Raw genomic sequence first — 22,043 nt, 5'->3', positions numbered from 1 at the left:
CAGCAGAGAATCCTGTGGCACCTTATAGACTAACAGACATTTTGGAGCGTGAGCTTTCGTGAGTGAATACCCACTTCGTCAGACGCAGGTGGGTCTGCGTCTGACGAAGTGGGTATTCACCCACGAAAGCTCACGCTCCAAAATGTCTGTTAGTCTATAAGGTGCCACAGGATTCTCTGCTGCTTTTACATAACAATACAGACCCCCACAAAAATTCCTCCAGGAATAGAGAGTTAAAGAAATCCCTATAACAATTCAGTTCCTGTTTCTCTGCCCCCTTCCGCCCGTACAGAGTACAGTTGGGGGTTGGTGGGGGCAAACACCCACAACCCCTCCCCTTTAGTCCAGCCATGGTGCTCCCTGGCCAATAGACCAAAACCTCCTCTCTCCAAGAGCCCAGCCATGGTGCCCCTAACACAGATACCTGCACCCCTAGAGCCCAGACACTCACCTCCATCCCCCTGCCCCAAGCCCAGAGATCCAGAGGGAGAAACAGCTCAGTCCCAGGCTTGCATGGTGTTTCCTGCACACCGTCCTCTCCTTCCCTCAGGGCATGCTGGAAACTGCAGCTGCCAGGAACCCTCTAGCTCAGGGATCAGCAACTTTGGCACGCAGCCCGCCAGGGTAAGCACCCTGGCGGGCCAGGCCGGTTTGTTTACCAGCCAGGACCGCAGGTTTGGCCGATTGTGGCTCCCACTGGCCGCAGTTCGAGGCCAATGGGGGCTGCAGGAACCGGCACGGGCAGAGGGATGTGATGCCTGCTGCTTCCTGCAGCCCCCATTGGCCCAGAGTGGCGAATCGCAGCCAGTGGGAGCCACGATTGGACAAACCTGCAGATGGGGCAGGTAAACAAACTGGCCTGGCCCTCCAGGGCGCTGACCCTGGCAAGCTGCATGCCAGAGATTGCCGATTCCTGCTCTAGCTCTCTCCCCTCCCCACAGCAGTGTCTTCATGTGTGAGCTGGACCAGCAGCACTGCAGCCCATTTCTGTGGGGGAAGGAAATTCTGCACACACAGTATTAATTACTGCAAAATTCTGCATTGCACAGAGATGCAGAATTCCCCCAGGAGTAAATCTCACTTTATCATTTCTCCTCTGTTGCAGGGACACTGGTGCACTTCAGTCCCTCCTATTTTCTGACTGTGGCACATAACAGTTTAGTCTACTGAGCTGTAATACATTGGTCTAGTTTTGGTTGTTGGGTTTAGTGTGCAGCAGCTGGGTGGTGTTAGTGGCCTGTGGTATACAACAAGTCAGACTAGATGATCTGCTGTCCCTTCTGGGCTTAAAACTATCTTTCTGAAAGGTTGGGGAGAAAGATTGATTTTTGGAAGGAGAGAGAACTGATTTTGCGGAGGAAGACAACTGACAGTGTGCAGGGGTGAAGACTTCAGGGATTGTAGGAGTGATCTGGAGGAGGCGAAAAAGGGAGTTACGTAGTGAAAAGTTTTCTTTGGGGGAGTTTATTCATGAATGATAAGATTCCTAGAAGAGGATTTACTTGCTTGGAGGGCACAAACTTCGCTAAGGAGGTGAGTGATGAGCGGCAGAGGAAGAAGTTAGCTGTGAGTATGCAAAGCTTATACATATCATGTAAACAGCAAAATTAGTTCTCAAGCTTTTCAACGAATTAATGTGGTGAGGGCCGACCCACAGGTGTGGAAAGTGAGAGAGCAAATGGCCATGAGGGAGGCACAGGTAAGTGGAATTAGAGTGTCTTGGAAGGGAATAAGTGTAGGTTCAGTGGATAGACTGGGATGTTGAGATTGGGATGTTGGTGAAAAATGGGACACTTCTGCTAAAAAATTGTCCCCTTCTGCTATGTAGTTTTGACTAAAAAAAAATCATCTACATTTCAAATTTTGAAATGTTTCAACCATTTCTAGTAAAGATCTGCAGTCAGGGCAGAAGCAACCACTGAAGAAACCAGTTGAAGTACCATAGCCTAGCACACATCAACTCATTCACAGCCCCTCAAACACACACATTGATGAGCCTTCTCCCTAACAACCAATCACTGGAAAAAAACAGACTACCATCACACATATTCATCAAACTCCTCCCCACCCAACCTTCCCTAGCACAAATCTTCATTAACTGCACACACACTTACTAACTAGGCAGTGAACCCAACATACCAAATCAACCCCTCTTTTCATCAACATTCAGACCACCTCACCAGTATCCCCACACACCACTACCCCTCCCAAACCTAGGGATGAGAACACTAGAGATCCTACCACTGATTCCTGCTCCCTCCCTCACCTAACTAAATAGTGGGCGTTTACCACTTGGATCTTCATATTACCCAACACAGGAGGAGTTCAAGAGCTAAAAAAATCATTTCTCTCCCCTCCACCCAGCCTAGCAGGGCTCCATTGGAACTGGGGGTGGGGAAGGGGGATTGAGGATTCCTCTGGAAGAAGCAGTAAGTGAAGCATAGGACCAGCTATGGTCACTCAGTTAGAGTGAACTGCAAAGAACGGGGCAGCCAAACCCACAAAAGCTGGTGGATATTCCAATACTTAGATTCACCAACCCAGCATAAAACAGCTTCTTTATTACCTTACTGGTTACTCAGAAGTCCAAACACCACAGTTCCTTTACAGTGATCCAGCCTCAGACCTCCATCCAGGTACCCACATCAAATATTATGAAATTTTTTTGTAAATCTTATTTCATCATACAAAAGAAAAGGTTCTACCAGTTCCAAAGTATCGGACACATTGCATCCCAGGTTAATGAATGTTTCAGATTTTACCCAAATACATGCTACAGCCAATTAACTAAACTAAAATTTATTAAAAAGTAAAAGACAGAGTATGGTTAAAAGATTATTATATATACAGACATGAGTTCAATTCATTGAGGTTCAGAGTCACAGCTGAGAAGGTGCAAAGAGTCCACTGCTGAAGTCTCATATTCAGGGCATACCAGTATAACTGGGATCTCAGTCTTGCGACTCAAACATCCCCTGGTGAAGTCTAAGCAGAGATGACAGAATCAGGACCCAAGGATCTTTTATACAGTTTCATGTCTTTTGAAGAGTTGGGATTTCCTCAGGGAACAAAAGGTAATTAGGGTGACTTTGAAGGATGTTCATCACCAATATTTAGCTATACAAATTAACATAAGGCCAGAGTCTATGCAAACACCCTGCTCATTCGAGGTAGGACAGCCTAGTGGCCAAAGTACATGAAACACACCCCTACTGTCAGGGCAGTGCGGCCAAATGGCCAGGGGGGCCAGTGGCTCGGGTAGAGGGGCCCAAACCCACCCAAGTCTACTGGGCCCCGATGCAGGGCCCTAGTAGCGGTGGATCTACCAGCTTAGCGGGGAGTACCACCAAAACACACCAAGCTTACCTTGGTGGGAGATACCCCTCTGACACCACCCCTGGGTCACTTCCTATTGCAGTCTCAGGCATTGTAGTCCAGGAGGCTTTGGGATCTCTTAGTTCCCTAGCACCGGCCGCTCCTTGAGGCTCTGTGAGCTTCTGGGGTCCGAGGCTGGTGTCCCCATCTCCACTCCCTTCTAGCACAGGCTGGAGGCTGTCCTCAGGAGGAGCTTCTGGCACACATCCTTCCCCATCAGCTTCTCTTCCTGACTGAGCTGGGCTGCTCTCTTTTATACTGGTACACCTGGATAATGCCCAGTAGGGAGAAGAGGCATGGCTTCCTCAGCCCACAATGTGACGTTAACCTCTTCCTATCCCGTGTTGGGTGAGTGCACCCTGTCATAGGGTACAAAAATTCTGCCTGTATATATAAATACATTATGTAAATAGTTTTCTGCACAGAGAAAAGATTATTTGGATTTGGACTAAAATCACAAATAGACAAACTGTTTCCTATCATTTCTATTAATATAGATTGATTTCGACTCTCATTCATTGTTTTAAAACAGCTCAAATGTGACTGTCCTTGGAACTGGTTTTGTGGGTAGTGGCTTGTGTTAATGGACCTGTACTCAGAATCATTTTCATAAACCATGCCTGAGGCTGTTTTTGAACATCTTTGTAACCACAGTTTTGAACTTGATTTAGCCTTATAAACAGTAGCAAACAAAGATTGTTCAAAATTGGCTGAGAGGGGGCTTTGTGTGAACAGAATTTTGAAACTATTTGCAAATACAGTTCTTTCTCCTGTGTGAAATGTACAACCTCAGAATTTGTCCCATTTTTTTTACATGGGTGCTTTACTAATTCACAATAAATTATGTGACCAAATGTGCATTTTCACATTTGCCAAGGGACTGATTCATTTAACAGTGGTCCAAATTCTGATGTTGGTGCAATGCAGTCAATCCGTGTAACTCAGTGAGTGTCAACAAAATGAGGCTTCATAAGAATGGCTATACTGGGTCAGACCGAAAGTCCATCTAGCCCAGTATATTGTATTCTGACAGTGGCCAATGCCAGGTGCCCCAGAGGGAACAAACAGAACAGATGATCCATCCCCTGTTCCATCTTGGCTAATATGATCCATCCTCTGTTGCCCATTCCCAGCTTCTGGCAAACAGAGGCTAGGGACACCATCTCTACCATTCTGGCTAACAGTCATTGATAGCCATATCCTCCATGAACTTATCTAGTTCTTTTTTGAACCCTGTTATAGTCTTGGCCTTCACAACATCCTCTGGAAAGGAATTCCACAAGTTGACTGTTCGTGTGAAAACATACTTCCTTTTTTTTTAAACCTGCTGCCTATTAATTTCATTTGGTGACCCCTAGTTCTTGTGGTATGAGAAGGAGTAAATAACACTTTCTTTTTTATTTTCTCCGCAGTCATGATTTTATAGACTTCTATCACATCCCACGTTAGTCATCTCTTTTCCAATCTGAAAAGTCCTAGTCTTATAATCACTTCTTATAGGGAAGACGTTCCATATGCTTAATCATTTGTATTGCCCTTTTCTGAACCTTTTCCAATTCCAATATATCTCTTTTGAGATGGGGTGTCCAGATCTGCATGCAGTATTCAAGGTGTAAGTGTACCATGGATTTATATAGAGGCAATAGGATATTTTCTGTCTTATTATCTATCCCTTTCTTAATGATTCCCAACATTCTGTTCACTTTTTTGACTGCCGCTGCACATTGAGTGGATGTTTTCAGAGAACTATCCACAATGACTCCAAGATCTCTTTCTTGAACGGTAACAACTAATTTAGACCCCATCATTGTATATGTATAGTGGGATTATGTTTTCCAATATGCATTATTTTGTATTTATCAACATTGAATTTCATTTGCCATTTTGTTGCCCAGTCACTCATTTTGTAAGATCCTTTTTTAGCTCTTTGCAGTCTGCTTGGGACTTAACTATCTTGAGTAGTTTTGTATCAGCTGCAAATTTTGCCATCTCACTGTTTACCCCTTTTTCCAGATCATTTATGAATATGTTGAATAGGACTGGTCCAGGCACAGACACCTGGGGGACACCACTATTTATCACTCTCCAAATTCCTACCCTTTGTTTCATATCTTTTAACCTGTTATTGATCCATGAGAGAATCTTCCCTCTTATCCAATGACAGCTGACTTTCCTTAAGAGCCTTTGGTGAGGAATCTTGTCAAAGGCTTTCTGAAAATCTAAGTACGCTATACTCACTGGATCATCCTTGTTCACATGCTCGTTGATGACCTCATATAATGCTAATGGATTGGTGAGGCATGATTTCCATTTACAAAAATCATGTTGACTATTCCCCAGCCAATTATGTTCATCTATGTGTCTGACAATTTTGTTCTTTACTCTAGTTTCAACCAGTTTGCTCTGTACTGAAGTCAGGCTTACTGGTTTGTAATTGCTGGGATCACCTCTGGAGCCCTTTTAAAAAATTGGCATCACATTAGCTTGACATTCACACTGTTTTAATTGAGAGCAGAATTTGGCCCAGTAACTGTAAATTTTCAATCAATAAAAAAGATTATCTTAAAAAGAAACACAGCCTTTTGATTTCATTGTTGCAGTTAACCATTTAATTTGACAGTGTTTGAATGGTAACATACTGAGTGGAATGGAATTTCCAGTTGCTTTTTTCTCAAGGATTTGTATGTGAAAATTGATGGTTATAGTCCATTCCCCTCAGGTATTTCAGTTTACTTGTAAGTAATATTTCTTCTTTTATAATCTGACCTTGTTCACACAAGGTAAATAGCAACCACTCAGCACGATGAGACAAAGTAACTCTGTACCTTCGTACGGAGTAAAAGAAAGTATTAAGAAACATTACCAAGAGGGAGCGGAGAAGGAAAAATCATATTAATTGAAAAGGATTTCAACTTCAGTATACATCTCATAAAGATTCCTTGTGGTACAACCTGAATTCAATAATGACATTATTTTTTTCCCTATCCATATGACCGTAAAAGAGAGGAGGTACAACAGGGGAGCTTTAAGATGTTTTACCACTGTATTTTAAAGTTGCTTCATCTTAACTGTGAATAAATCCATCACTGTCTTTAGGGTGCAGCAGGTACTTAAAATCTGTAAAGGATTTTGTAAAACTGCCAGATTTAGCCCAATGTCTGATGGTCAGGCAGGCAAGTTAATTTGAAAATGGTGCTATTGAGGAAAAAATAAGTATTTTAAGAAATATGGAATTTCATTTGTGTTTGTGAGAGAGAAAGTACACACACACACACACAATATTATTTTTATTGCCAAATTTTGAAGGGTTTTATGTGTTCAAATAATTAACATATGCATAACATATAGTATAGAAAATTATAAGAATGTTTGTATACTGCAGGTGAGATGACCAAAACCTTTATTTTTTTATTATACTCAGGACATGTATATATCTCTTTATCATCCTCTTCCCTAGCTTTCCTCTAAAAAAAGCCTTTACGTTTTCAATTCTTAGTGAACCCTAGTCCCAATCATAGGTACTGGAACTATGGAGTTTGGGGGGGCTGCCACAGCCCCTGGCTTGAAGTGGTTTCCGTCATATACAGGCTCTGCATTTTGGTTCAATGGTTCAGTGTGGTTCTCAGCATTCCCCACCAAAAATTGTTCCAGCAACCTTTGTCCCAACTGAAATTCATATATTGTTTTTTTTTCTTTTTTACAAATGCTATATAGAGAAAATCATATTTATGACTTAGTGATCCTGAATTAAAATGTTACCTCTCATCACAGTTATGCTAGGAAACTAGAAGACTAGCTGGATTAAGGACTTTTTTCCATCTGGCTTTATTATAGTTATAGTGTGTGACATTTTGATGCTATATGAAAACCAAATTTACCTGTGAAAACCTGCAGGGAAACTACAAAATACCTGTATATATGGATTTAAAATAAAATAGCCTTTTAAAAAAATGTACCAGCAAACTCATTGTTTTTCTCTTTCTCTCTGAGTGCAAGAGAGACAGCAAGAGAATAATAGCACCAGAAAGCATGTTCCCATATTAATAACACTATCTACAGTAGCTAAAAACGGTATGTTCAAGAATTTCTTGAATTTAATGGAAAACTATTCATACTCTCACCAGTGAGTATTAGTTATTCAGTAGATGAAAGGAATACAGTAAACTTCACATGCTACTTCAGTGTCATTCTCAGAAGTAATGATGAGGCCACTGGAAAAGTGTTGAAAGCCTGGAGGATCTATTCCATTTTGGAGGTTGCTTATCAGACAGTGCTGCATAGATGATTTTTTAAATTCTAATTTTGTTTTATCTACTCAAGGATCCTATAAACAATCTCTCACATTTGAAATTTTTATTTATAACATACTGTTTTGCAAAAGCAGCAGAGAATCCTGTGGCACCTTATAGACTAACAGACGTTTTGGAGCATGAACTTTCGTGGGTGAATACCCACTTCGTCAGATGCAGTATCAGTGTCTCCGTTTATATAAGAATTGTTTCAGATTCTCATATAATCTTAGAGACTAACAAATTTATTTCAGCATAAGCTTTTGTAGCCCACAAAAGCTTATGCTGAAATTAATTTGTTAGTCTCTAAAGTGCCACAAGTACTCCTGTTCTTTTTGCGGATACAGACTAGCATGGCTGCTGCTCTGAAACCTGTCATATAATCTTGGCATTGAATTGTAGTTACATTCCCTGTGTTTCTTTATAATTATCTGCTTCCAAGATATAATCGGTTATTCAGTTTATATACTTTAAAAGGACACTGATATTTTTTATAATTATATAAAAAGATTTAATGTAAAATAAAATAAATCTGTGGGACATATACATTATAAAATCAAAACTACCAAGCCAAGAATTTAAGAGAAGGAGAAAGGAAAGGAAAAGATCATTTAATTATTATGTTATGGTGTCCTGCAGTAAACTCATTTGAAGAGTAGAAACTTCACATTCCTTCACAGCACAGCTGTGCATCTGATAGTTGTTGACAAAATTAGGTTTTGTATTCCATTCAGACAAAGGCCATCCATGGTAACATCCCCATTACAGTCATCAGTAGCACTTCTATTTTCCTCTCACTCCATCTCCAAGTCCACCCTTCCTTTTTTTTAATTTTTAAAGCTTCATTTCAGGAACAGAAACTTTGTTTGTTTGAGTCACCTTTTAAAAAGCAAGATATAGGTAACGAACACATAAGGGCTAGGAGGGTGGATCTTCTGCTGGAAAAGCAACATTCAAGTCAGTGAGGGTGAACTTTGACAAAGGGAGATTTGGCAAGTTTCTTTCTTTTTCTTATTATCTCATTGTCATCGGATTACCCCTTGTTTTGGATTACACCCGATAGGATAAAAGCGTCTAATATCAGTCAGATTTATGTTGCCATTAACTGGTCTCTTCATAGTTTTGGGAAAGTAGGGAAATGAAATGTTAGTGTTATGTCTGGATTAATTTAATTTTTTTTACAGAGACTTGTTTTAAGAAATGAAACAAAACGTACAAAAAGTTCTGAGTTTCAGTAGCAAAGTGTTTACTTGCTCTGTGTTATGAGTGGCACCACACAGATCGGAAAATATAGTAAAAGGTTCCCGCAGTGGTCAGAGAAATAAGAAAAACTATCAAGGCGGAATGTTCTGCTGAGCGGTTTCGACTTGTCCAGGTTTTTCTCAACAAACCTTTGCTTCCGTTTTGGCGATGTTCATCGTGGCGCGGATGCCGCGATCGAAAGGGTTTCCTTTCTTTTCCCCGCTTCCTTGGTCGGGGCTTGTTTAAAACTTGCAAACCTGCTATTTCACTGTGACCAGTATACACACTGCGTTCATCACCCACTTCGAGCGGTGCCCACTCGGGGGAACTAATTTGGTGGTGGCAGCGGGGATGTTGCAGGAAAGATAATTAAGAAAGTTAGCAGGCGAGGGATGGTCGAATGAGTCGGTGCCCTGAGAATGAATCATTTGACTCAGAGGAACGATCAGAAAATCACCGTCTCCTTAAAGACTGGGGCTTGTGCAGCCTGTCTCCTTTACGCCGCCCTGAGAGATCTTGTCGTCTTTTTTAACCATTACTCTTGTCTTTGCTTTATTGCAATCCCCAGAAGTTACGAACCTGCCTGGGGCGCGGCTCCCACTCCTGCCATGCCCACTCCCCATTCACAGCCCGGCCCCGGCTACGCTCTCAACCTGCGGGGAACCCTGTGCCAGCTGCAACCTGACACCTTTCCCCTCTAATTGGACAGCGCCGCAGGCCCCGCCTCCACTGCCGGGGCGATGCTTTCCCCAGCTCAGCCTCTCCGCTCTAGCTTTTCGCTCCTCGTAGGCCGGCTGCGGCTGCCAGTCATTTTGAGGGACGGCCCGAGCTGCTGGCTCCGGCCCCGCCCCTTCCCCCTAATTGATATTATCAGAGTGTGGAGCTAGCAGCGAGGCTGCAGTCGGAGACTCGCAGGCAGCAAATAGGGTGTGCGGAAACGTACGGGCAAGAGGAGCAGGCAGCCGAGGGAGAGAGAGCTCCATGCAAAGGCAAAATAAAACGCATATCAGAACAAACCCTTTAATCCCCAACAAGCGGCGGCAGTAGCAGCAGCGATCTTACAGCACATATAAAAATATCCTGCTCCTGCATCATGGTTTTTCAAACTAGGCTCCCTTCTTGGATTATTGTATGCTCCATCTGGCTGTTTCGCTTTGCACACACGGGGGAGGCACAGGCTGCAAAAGAAGGTAAGGTGATGCAGAAAACAAAGTTTGGGCTTATTTCCGTGCGCACACATTGCAATGTTTTAGTGTTGGGTCTGGTGCAAACTGCATGCAGCCCCTTCCCCTAGTTAAACAGCTTCTTACTGAGGTGGGGGAGAGGCATCCACCACGGGCAGTGTGTGTGAGAGAGGGAGACAGAGGGAGAGGGAGGTCGGGACAAACCGCGTTTCGTGTAAGGAATTGGGTTTGCAAGGCATTGCACTTGAAGAGTTGATATTTTGGGGGTGGGGAGTCAATATGGGGGATACTGTCTATTGAATTAATAGTACTAGTAGTATTAATATTGTTACTAAGATGAGGATAAGAAATCCCCTGTCCCCCCTCCGGGTGGAAGCTACTGTAGTTTGTCAGGGGCGCGGAACCCGAGTGCCACAGCCAAAACTGCAGCGGAGTTTCATGACTCTGGAGGTGCCCCAACGGGGTTGTGGGGGACTTTCTGTTAGTCCCCCGGGTAATCATAAGCCCTAGCTAATGAAAATCCGCTTCTCCGTTTCTTGCTCATGCGGGCCTGCAGGTCTCGGAAGCCGCTGGGACTGAGACGCTACGCGGAAAGATGCGGCATAGATCATGTTGGGGTACAATTAAATGTATTCGAGGGATGGATTTATAGGAAGCTATATACATGTATTATATCAGTGTGTCAGTATAAATTGTGTATTATCTAATCTGTAGGCATTTCTTACTAGATGTATATAGATACGCAGTTGAAACAAAAATCTCTATCACAAACAGGGCTTCATAAATCCCATCGCTCCAGCATCAATCTATTTAACATAACACGTAATATTTCCTATTAAAAGCGCGCACAGGTAGTTTTCTATCAGAGACTAACCTACAAATCAATTCAGAAAGTCAGTCCGGGCATTTCTTTTCGTCTGGGGTGGGGAGGGAGAACTAAAAATGAGACCTTTTACATCTGATAGTGTGGTATCAGTTTCCATCTTTGGGATGGAGGGGGCTTGAGGTTTTTTCCTCTCCGAGATATGTCAATATTCGTCTTTGAACCATTGGCATAAGGTAAAGTACCTTTCTGAGCCTGTAGCTGGAGCTTTAAAACTAAGCTCGCTCTCAATTAAGATGTTCTTTGTCCCTAATAGAAGAGAAAGAGAGAGAAAACCCCGAAGGCCCTTCCTGGGCGGCATTTCCAAAGTTTATCTGAAGAGATTTAAAAAATGGGATAATGAGCTAACTCCTGGAAGGGCGAGAGAGGCTGAATGGGGGAGGTGAGGGGAAGCGAAGCGCAGAGAGGAGTGGGGAGCTGGGCTTGGGAGCTGGTTTGTGCGGGCTGCCTGGGGAGAGCGCTTGGAGCTGTGACATTCTGCTCACCGGGACACAGTCCCACGTACGCCTCGAGTTTGTGTTTCCGCTACAAGCGCTCAGCAGCTCGTGGGCTGTAGGCTGAGCTGGCAGGAGGAGGGGGGAGCAGCAGGCGGGCAGGGATTTCGGATCCCTGTGGCTGTTAACCTGCTGCAAATCTCCTGCGCAAAGTAACTTTCGTTGCCACTGGATCTCACGTCTGTGGTGATAAGAGAATCCAGCCCTCTGCAGACACGTCCTTCTCCGTCGGAAACTAGCAAGGCAGAGGGGCTGGGGGTAAGGGAGGAGACAGCCGAGAAGTTTCAAAGTTTTCCCAGCAGGAGCTGCATAAATAGGCGCCTCGAGGGAGAGAAGGTGATGGGGATATGACTAGGGAGACGGGAGTTTGCAGGGGCAGAGGTGACCCAGCCAGGCCGGGTCTGAAAAGTTTAGCATAAAGGCATCCTGAGTGTGGGGTGAATTGAGACTGGGTCCCTGGGTTGGGGTGCGCGCTGGCTTACACGGGGCAGTGAGTTCGCTGCCTTCCAGCCCTTGAAGGCATTGATTGGAATCGCAGCGGCATGGCTCGGAGGTTAGACACAGGTTAAACACCACATGTGACTTAGCTCCCTCCTGCCTCCCGTGGGCTGCGGCCGCTGGGCTCGGAAAGGCTGCCTCAGCCCTGTTGAAGCCAAGGGGAGCCTTTGCCATTGACTTGAACGGGGAGTCGGGGCGCGATTGCCCCCGTAAGCTGGGCACGGAGATGCCTTGCTAGCGCGGACTGGCAGCATTTGAACCCCAGCCCCGAAGCCCCAGCCGGCGGTGGTTTAAGGAGAAATCTCAGCTCCCCTGAGAACACGCGTGGGTCGGGAGTGCGGAGGAGGCGAGAGGCTGCCCGTGGCTCTCCGAAAACAGCGCGCCCCTGTGGCTGGGTGCAGAGCCCGCGAGAGAGTCCCCAGCTTGGGGAGCGCACGGGAGCTCAGCTCAAGGGGCACCGGGGAAGTTAATGGTTCAGGCCGAAAAGGGCGGATTAAAGCCTCTCATTGACTTCCCGAACAACGTTTCCCTCTCTGTCCCAGCTTTGTGTTGTGTCCGTTGTAACGCAGTGAACCAGGCAGACTTGCCTTTCTTCAAAACTGGGTAGCGTTGCTAGTCAGTTTCTGCAACAAGTTCCGAAGCTCAGCTCCTGCTCAATTTGAGCGTTGCATAGAAGAACTTCAGGGCTGCCTTGGGAAGTAGATGGAGAAAGTTGCTCACCTCTCGGGGAAAGTGTCTTTATCTCAGAAACGGGCCATGCTGGATCTAGACCGTAACTGTGTAATAAAAAAGACGGTGTCACCCACATAACTTTTGAAAACTAAGCCAGCACTAGGAAATTAGCATTTCATATAGCATTTTACCTATTCGAGGCATTGTACAAACGTCTGAGTAGGAAAGATATTTCCCAATAACTTTTAGTGCAGTGAGGAGTACAACATATGATTATGTGAAGGTCATCTGTGTGGCACTGGCTTTTCATACTGCCTTTTTATGAAGAATTACTACCAGATTACAACATGACGTGGCCAGCCACTATTGCACAGGCATGGTGATGAAGGGGTTAAACTTGCACTGTACCTCAATTTTTAGCTTATCAGCATTGTCCTTGATTAGCAAGCCAACACACACACCATCAACTCTTCTTTACCTAGTGTTACTAGTTAAAGCCCCTTAGATAGCAAGATTAATTAATTAATTAAGAAGATAATCTGTGTAAAGAGAGAATAGCAAATGTAATTGATTAGCTCAAGTGTATGTTGTTTTACAGAAATTGAAGTTAGTTTTTCTTTAACATGTTTTATCTATTCCTGTCTCAGCATGAACCTTTATGTGAAAAAATTATTGCGATCCTTCTAATAATGTTATAAAAAACTAGTATTCTAAATTGTATTTGAAATAGGCTCTAAACCAAAGGTATTGGTCTACCAAACAAAAAGTTAATTATACTGAAATTAAGTTTAAGAATTAAAGCAGAAGATCAAAATATATGTAACTACTTGCTCATATAAAACTTTTTACATTGCATGGTAGAGATGTAATACTTTGTTATAATTAAAATGTGTATTGTGGTTATTTGAAATTGAAATTCGTTTCTGTTTTGTTAAAAATGGAACAATTATTTGTTAAGAAGTAAATATGACTTTTTTTGTTCCAAAAATGTAGCATATCTGAACAGATATAACATTAGGATTTATCTCTTTCCAGTTTAAAAGATTATTTTTTAAAATGCAATCTAAGAAGTTATTTCATAGAGTTGCTTAGAAATGTCAAGGTTAACTAATGTAAGTGCTGTTTAGAAATTTTGTGAAAACATATGCAATAATATATTTAAATATAATCTCATGCTGATAGTTGACAAAATATCAATATGATTTTCCCCAATATGCAATAAAGTGGAAATTTTATATTTATATTTAATGATTTGTTTATCGGACTAAGATTGAGAAGTCTGCATTAAACACTTCTACCAGAAAATCACATCTAATTAACAGCTTTGTGTATCGGAACTTCTTATAGAAGTCTCATTGGAAATGTATACACATATGAAAATATTTATTTAACAAAATGTTGCACAAGAATTAGTTCTAACTAATATGCACTTTCAGTATTTTGAAAATGCATAATGGTACATAAGTATAAAGCCTTATTTTGTGGAAACTTATTTGTCATATATTGACTTGTTTAAATTAATAATCTCATAAGTATTAAGGGACCATCTTTTTTTGTGCACTATCCTTGACTTCAGAGTGGGGATCCAAGCAGGATGTAGTGTCCGACAGTGTCCAAATCAGTCTGGACAATGTTGAAATATTGACGAATTTCATTTTTTTAAAAAATCCTACTTTTAATAAAAAGCATATGGGAAATATTCTTTGTAAGAAAGAGCAAGAGGAACACATTCATGATTAAACCTTAGAATTTTTATGACACTTAGATAATAAGATGGTAAGTATAAATATGTAGACAAAGATGCAGTAAAAAATAAGATTTAAATATTTCTGCTTAATAAAAAATGTGACTATCATACCTCAAATAATATAACAAACTTTTCTAATTAAAACATGCATATAGTGGTGAACATACCTAATATATTTATTCCTTTATTAAATAATATTGACTGATAAAAAGAAGACTTTATATACATTCTTGTTGAATTTCATCACAAAGTTTTTTATTTAGTTTAGTAAAATTCTTAAGTTCTTTATTTAATACATAGTGGAAACGTTTTCTCTTGCAGTAATATTGCTGGACTCTAAAGCACAACAGACAGAGTTGGAGTGGATTTCCTTTCCTCCCAATGGGGTAAGTACACAAACAAACGAACAAACAAACCCCCCCAAAAACTCCAATCATTGCTGGATGTCTCATCTAGACAAAATTTTAAACATGCTTTAAACAAGCTGGTATTTCCCAAATTTCCCTCAGTAATCATAGTGAGTGTTTACGTCTCTTAAGTTTCTGTTGTGAAAAGAAGCATACCTCAGGTTACAGTGTGCAAAAGCAAGCTAATTACAAAGAAGAATCTCTTCAGTAACTCACCTAAACCCCTTTATTAGCTTTATGCTTAGTAGTGTAATCCTTTGTGGTGTTCTAGAAGGGTTTGTGTACTTGTGACACTGTATTTTAAATATATTTTCTTTTCTCCTTTTATTTTTAGAAGCAAATATATTTGTATATGGAAAATGCCTCAGAACATGTTGTTTGATATTTTCCAGATAAACAGTGATAAGAAATGTATATACAATATATTTGTTGTAATTGAATAGCATAGTATGAAGTGCTCTGAAATATAAATGTCTGTATTAGAGTTAGGTCTAAACCAAAACCCAGACCTGAACCTTACCAAATTTTAAGGAGCTTGTTATCTAAGTTCAGATTTTGTGGCTTGGGCCCACTTCTCATTTATACACTGCAATGCCTTTTAGAACAAATGCATCCCAAGATGTTCTATGAAACCTTATCAACATGCAAATAGTTGTGTCTTCAGCTCTTAATTAGAAATTGTAAAAAAAACACATCCCTCATCTCTTGAGGAAGAACATTTCAAGAGAGGAGAGTATGGCCAGTTGTATTTACCTTAGAACTCAGTCCTACAAACCTGAAGTCATGTAAGTGGTTCTTACTCCTGGAAGCCATTTCAGGGCTTAGCTATACTCGAAATGCCAAAGAGCTGCCACGGGAGCGTTCCCGCAGCAGCGCTTTGAAGTGTGAGTGTGGTCGCGGCGCCAGCGCTGGGAGAGAGGTCTCTCAGCGCTGGACGTACTCCACCTCCCCATGGGGATTAGCTTGCAGTGCTCCCAGCACTGAGGCACTGTTTACACTGGCGCTTTGCAGTGCTGTAACTTGCTGCGCTCAGGGGTGTGTTTTTTCACACCCTTGAGCGAGAAAGTTGCAGCGCTGTAAAGCGCCAGTGTAGCCAAGGCCTCATTGACTTTGTTGGGGCTGCTTGCATGAATTAGGGTTTGCGGGATCAGGCCCTTAATCTTCAGCAGATTATGAAATCTGGAACCAGAAGAGCATGACATATGAGTGAGGATATAACAGTGTAACAAATCCTTTAAATAAGAAGAATGAAAACATGAAAGTGTCTTAGTTTAAAAGCAAGATCCTAAAATCAATACAAACACAAACCAAAAATGAGTCTGAAGACTTGAGAAACTACATAATGTGAGCTGAACGCTTAAGGTGGGTAATAACTTTGGCATTAGCATTTTACATTGATTGAAGCCTTTTAATAGAGGTGTCTGAAAGATTAGTTAGAAGAGAATTGCAGTAGTCTAGCCTGGAGGTAATGTAAGTATGAACTTTGCTAACGTACTTGAGAATGAAAGGTGGAAACATAGTTGACTAATTAATAATGTACAAATAGTAAAAAGATGACTTTTTAAGGTTAGAAATATGGATTCAAAGGAACATTCAGAATCCAAAATAACAGCTAAACGATAGTCAGTGAAGATGACTAAAAAGTAGTTTCTTATAAATTAACAAAAAATTACATTTTATTAATGGTGTTTAAAATTAAAAATATAGTACAATTTTTTGTTAAATTCAGCTGCATTTAATTCTCTCCTATGTAGTACAAATATCATGAAAACATGCACAAATAGAGGAGATAAACTGATACATCATCATATCCTAGTTAAATTTCAGTGGCAAGTGTACTCTCTGGCTCTGAGTGGCATGAAACATGTTTTAAATAACTAAAGGAATTAACATGTAATATGGTGTAGGTATACAATATGTATTAGTGGAGGAAGAGAACTTCATGTATTTCACATATATATCTCCCATATGACATATATATATCTCATTGTTTTAACAATGGGATAAAGAGAAATAAAAAAAGTTAAGTGTGTGACAAATCTAATATAGTGTTCAGATCATTCCAAGATGATTTTTTAAGCAGTAGTTTTTAAATATGGTAGACAAATACAATTATGCGCCGAAGTATCTATAATATGTGCCTATTAAGGGGAGGAAGTTTGAATCCTTTCAGAGGAATGTTTGAGTAGTACAGCTATAACTACTGAATTTTTTTAGATAAACCAAAAAAGAAATGCATATAAACTATCCTTATGATCTTCTCCGTGGTTTTAGAAAGACGGGGGAAGGTGTGACAATGGATGTTAGCATAAGAGATGATCTCTTTTTTTTCCATCCAAAGGAGTAATCTGAGCACCTCCAAGATAAATTACATTAATTAACAAGCATGGAATCACTGGGTCTTCTTCTGGTTTGTGTTACCCTCCCCAATGCAGGTTTTGTATTTTTATGATTATTCTGGAGGATTTTGGGGAGGGAAGAAAGGAATGAAGATGATCAGTGGTCTGTATTCTGCTCTTTGGATACGCGAGGGTAACTTATTCGACTTCTAAGGTGTTACACTATTGTAACTTTGGAATATCTGAGAGCAAGATCTCGAACATGATGGGAAAACTGCTTGCATGAGATAAAATATACTGAAAATGAAACTGAGAATGAGAGCAGCAGAGTGAAACTCTTAAGAGTGAACTTAGGCTCTGAGCCCTTTTTGTGAACTGTTTTTTGAACTGCAGTAATGCCAAAAGCCCTACTCCATGGCCATCTTTATTTGTGGTTGTTTTTTTGCTAACTTGATCAATACTAGTTCATATAGGAGAAAAAAAATCTTGGTAGTTAAAATCTACTAAATGTATAATGAAGATAAGCTTGCTTCCTTTCTAAAGAGTATTAGGTTTTAAAATGTAATCCTTTGTTAACTATAGAAACATTTCCTATTTTACTGTAAGCTAATACCAGATGTGTGGTACCATATATATCATACCTATAGTAACAGAAATACTTTGAAATGCATTTTGATATGTACAACTTCTGTACATTTCAACACTTACAGCCATAATATATTTTGTGATAATAACTTCCAGCGTCAGTTCATCAACATTTACTTTTCTTGGAGCAACATTATATTGTCTCATTTGCTGTCTGGTAGGCTAGTGAAGTATTGCATGCTGCATGACTTTTGGTCTGGGAAACCAATGTCTGTTAGTGTTTGCCTTTCCTGCCTGATTATCAGTAACAACACATTCTACAGATGTTTGATCCTGGCAGGTGCTGTGTGCTCTAGCCAATCCAATAAAACACATGCTTAATGTTAAGCACATGAGTAGTTCCACTGATGTTAAGCATGTGATTAAGTGCTTTGTTGAAGTGGACTGAGCGCTTGGATCGATTGAGCTATTGTTGGCTGTGTTATTAGACACCATTTAACTAATTGAACTCTTCAAAAGAATCCCATTTTATTTAAGTTGTAATTTCTGCTATGAATTGAGAACTGCAATACATTTATAAAAAGTGTAAGGGGCGATTCTGCTTTTAGTTGTACCTGGGTAAATCTGGAATAAGGGTCTAACCTTAGCTCAACTGATGTCAGTGAGAGTTTTAATGTTGACTTCAATAGGTCTGGGATTTGATTCCAACTTTGTAAAGACAATGGAATTATTGTGCATTTACCATTTTAGCACCTAGATGCCATGGTGCCTGAGAAATGAAAAAAGAAGGAAAGCAGGCCCTTAACTTGCAGATCCTTATTCAAATGATTAGCCCATACTCAAGTGTGTAACCCCATTGACTTCAAATGAAATTCCATTGTAGTGAGGTAAGATTGTTTCACCATTGGTCAGTGAGCCTATTCATATGAGTAGGGATTTGCAGGATCAGGTTTGTAGCTTGTAAATGGGAGCTGAAAATGGCCCTAAATGCATAAAGTGCTAAAACAGCTGGAAATGTCATCTTCATGATATTTTTTCTCTTCATTTTCAGTTTATTTTCCCTGCAAAATGTGATGATGATCACAATAATGGTAATAAATTAAAACGTAAAAATAATAATTCCAAATGCAGATTACATTTACTAATAGAGTCAGAGCTCATTGCTTGTGCACCAAAAAGTGTCACTGAGGCTTAAATGTGCAAGGACTGCAAGTTTAAGGGCACTCCGTTTCTGAGACTTCTTTGTTGGTTGTAGATTTGTTTCTAGCAGCATATCATTGACCACCTTCTTCATTTCTTGATTATCTAAAGTTCTGACTGATGTAAGAAAATGTAGGACTGAACCCCAACTATAAGCTGTATTTGAGTATATTGTACAGTACTTTCTAGAACTTGTAATTAATGTAACTGTAAACTGTTGTAATATGAATAATATATTTTGAAGGTTATTTACATGTTAAAACACATGAAACACAAACTAGAACACCATTAAAATTTGTGATTTTTCTTGCACAAAACATTAGCATTTTAATAATACTCCACTATTTTTTATGAGGCTTCGCTGTTTATAAAGAAGGAAGACCAGATCTGTGTCAGAGTATTTTTATATATGTGCAGATTTAGTACAGCAGTAAAATGCTGTCTTGTATTAATAACTGTTTGTTGTTGTTTTAGTGGGAAGAAATTAGTGGACTGGATGAAAATTACACTCCTATACGAACATACCAGGTATGCCAGGTCATGGAACCTAACCAAAATAACTGGCTTCGGACTAACTGGATTGCAAAAGGCAATGCACAAAGGATTTTTGTAGAACTGAAATTCACTCTGAGGGATTGTAACAGTCTTCCTGGAGTACTGGGGACATGTAAAGAAACTTTTAACTTATATTATTATGAAACAGACTACAACACTGGCCGGAATATCCGAGAAAATCAGTATGTAAAAATAGACACCATTGCAGCAGATGAAAGCTTTACCCAAGGTGACCTGGGGGAGAGAAAAATGAAACTTAACACAGAGGTGAGAGAGATTGGACCTTTGTCCAAGAAAGGATTTTATCTTGCATTTCAAGATGTAGGTGCCTGCATTGCTTTGGTTTCTGTCAAAGTCTACTACAAGAAATGCTGGTCTATTATTGAGAACTTAGCTGTTTTTCCAGATACAGTGACTGGCTCAGAGTTTTCCTCTCTAGTTGAGGTACGAGGAACTTGTGTCAGCAGTGCAGAAGAGGAGGCTGATAACTCTCCTAGGATGCATTGTAGTGCAGAAGGAGAATGGTTAGTGCCTATTGGAAAGTGTATCTGCAAAGCTGGGTACCAGCAAAAAGGAGACACTTGTGAACGTGAGTAAACCTACACTTTTAATAATATCCTACAATAGCAGTTGGGTTCTACAGTCACATTTCTATTGTCTTTGCATCAAAATATGTTATTAGGCCCGTACTAATATTTTGAGCATTTGAATCTATACACTTCACATTGGCTAATTTAAAACAATCAGCTCTTTCAAGAATGGAAGTCAGCAGTTATATTGCGTTTCAAATATAAAACAGGCAATTCAGAGAACAGTTTAATGTAAATACAGTTGCAGAAATTACAGTTCACACAGAAATAAGGTCAGGATGACATTCCGTGTAGTTCTTTGTAATGCTACCTAGCAGATTGTATCTTGCTAAGAAGACTTTATTAATGTTCTTGCATGTGAGCATTATATAAACCAGGGATTGGCAACCTTTGACATGTGGTGCACCAGGGTAAACACCCTAGTGGGCCGGGCCGGTTTGTTTACCTGCCATGTCTGCAGGTTCAGCCAATCGCGGCTCCCACTGGCCGCGGTTCGCAGGCCGAGGGATGTGCTGACCGCTGCTTCCCGCAGCCCCCACTGGCCTGGAGTGGTGAACCACAGCCAGTGGGAGCTGCGAGCGGCCGAACCTACGGACACGGCAGGTAAACAAACTGGCCTGGCCCTCCAGGGTGCTTACCCTGGTGGGCCATCTGCCAAAGGTGGCTGATCCCTGATATAAACTGTTTGCTGTTGTTCCATATGTTTTGTGACAGAAAATTATAAGGAAAATAAAACTCAGGATATATGGAATTTTTGCTAATGTATAGCACATTCTCCAAATGAAAACTGAGCTACAGAGTTTTGAATCTGTATTTTATTCTCACTCCTGTGCAAATGCAGTAGATTTATTTATTTTAAATATGTTTCTTTCAAACAGAATATATCAAAATATTAAGTGGCATAATTTCAGTCAGTTTTTTTACATAAAATTAATTCAGCTAGAATCTTAAAATAAAACTTTTGGGTTATTTATGGATTACATTGGGTCTGGTTAAATTATCAGTAAATCCAAGACTGTGGAGAGCTTTTTATTTTGTATTTTCAGCATGTAGTTCATCTCGTAGTGTTAGGTTATTGGAAAGAAGTTATACTTCAGAGTAACACACAGGATTAACATTTTCACCCTGGCATGTGAATAAAAATCTCAAAGTAGTTTGTTTTTTGAAAACTATCTTTTTAGGTCTTGATTCTGTCACCCGTATTCATATATTTACTCTGCAATTAGTGTCCCCTACTAATTGCAGAGTAAATGGGGCTACTTGGATACAAAGGCAATTCTGAACATAAGTGTGACACAACCAGGCTGTTTTGTTTACAGTGAAGGTTCTAGGATACTAGGTACTTTGTATAGTGAGTAATGGTTCCAAATATATTTAACACAGAAACTGATATCGGTCAGACTTTTCTTGTAGCATATGATAGAAACATACTTGTCTGTTTGTAGGGCTACAGAAAAAAATGATATAAAAATAAATGTGAAAGTGAGAAAACACCAAAAAGTAAAACCATTACAGGCATTGAAGAATGCAGGGAGTGACGTATACCTGACTTATTTTGGGGTTTGTCTAAGATTAAACTCTGCAGTCAATGAGTTTAATGAGAGTTTTGCCTGTGTAAGGATTGGAAAAGGACTGCAGGATTTGGCTCGTACTGAAAGAAAGAAAGTAGTGTCTCATCTTGAATCCTTAGTCCTCAGGAAACTCACATAATTGCCTTCAGCAGGGGTTACAATGGAAGATTTGGTACATAGTTGGAGTGTGTGGAGTTGATCTGGGACATTTCCAGCACTCTTTCAGCATTGTGGGGGAAAGGGCTGAGTTTCTACCATGTGGAGGGTGATCTCATTAAGAGTTATAATGTGAAAAACTGCTTACACAAATCAGTTCAATATGGTGTGTCTAGGTTTTGTTAAAAGTATTAAAATCATTCTGTCCCCATCAAAGTACGTTCTTAAATTTTGAAAGGTATTCTCTAGCGAAGAT

General features: G+C 40.6%; 1 protein-coding gene across 2 annotated transcripts in view; it reads left to right on the top strand.

The window, feature by feature from the left end:
* The first annotated feature begins 9,820 nt into the window (after positions 1-9,820).
* EPHA7 (EPH receptor A7) overlaps positions 9,821-22,043 on the top strand; it is a 191,359-nt gene continuing 179,136 nt past the window's right edge. For both annotated transcript variants that reach the window (XM_032765789.2, XM_032765788.2), the window contains exons 1-3: positions 9,821-10,096; positions 14,706-14,770; positions 19,390-20,059. In XM_032765789.2, the coding sequence (XP_032621680.1) occupies positions 10,000-10,096; positions 14,706-14,770; positions 19,390-20,059 (832 nt within the window). In that variant the 5' untranslated portion in view covers positions 9,821-9,999. The remainder of the gene's footprint in view (positions 10,097-14,705; positions 14,771-19,389; positions 20,060-22,043) is intronic.

The sequence above is a fragment of the Chelonoidis abingdonii genome, chromosome 3 (assembly GCF_003597395.2).
Source record: "Chelonoidis abingdonii isolate Lonesome George chromosome 3, CheloAbing_2.0, whole genome shotgun sequence".
In the NCBI taxonomy this organism is placed as follows: Eukaryota; Metazoa; Chordata; order Testudines; family Testudinidae; genus Chelonoidis; species Chelonoidis abingdonii.
The sequence above is the reverse complement of the archived record's forward strand: the minus strand, read 5'-3'. Positions and strand labels throughout refer to the sequence as shown.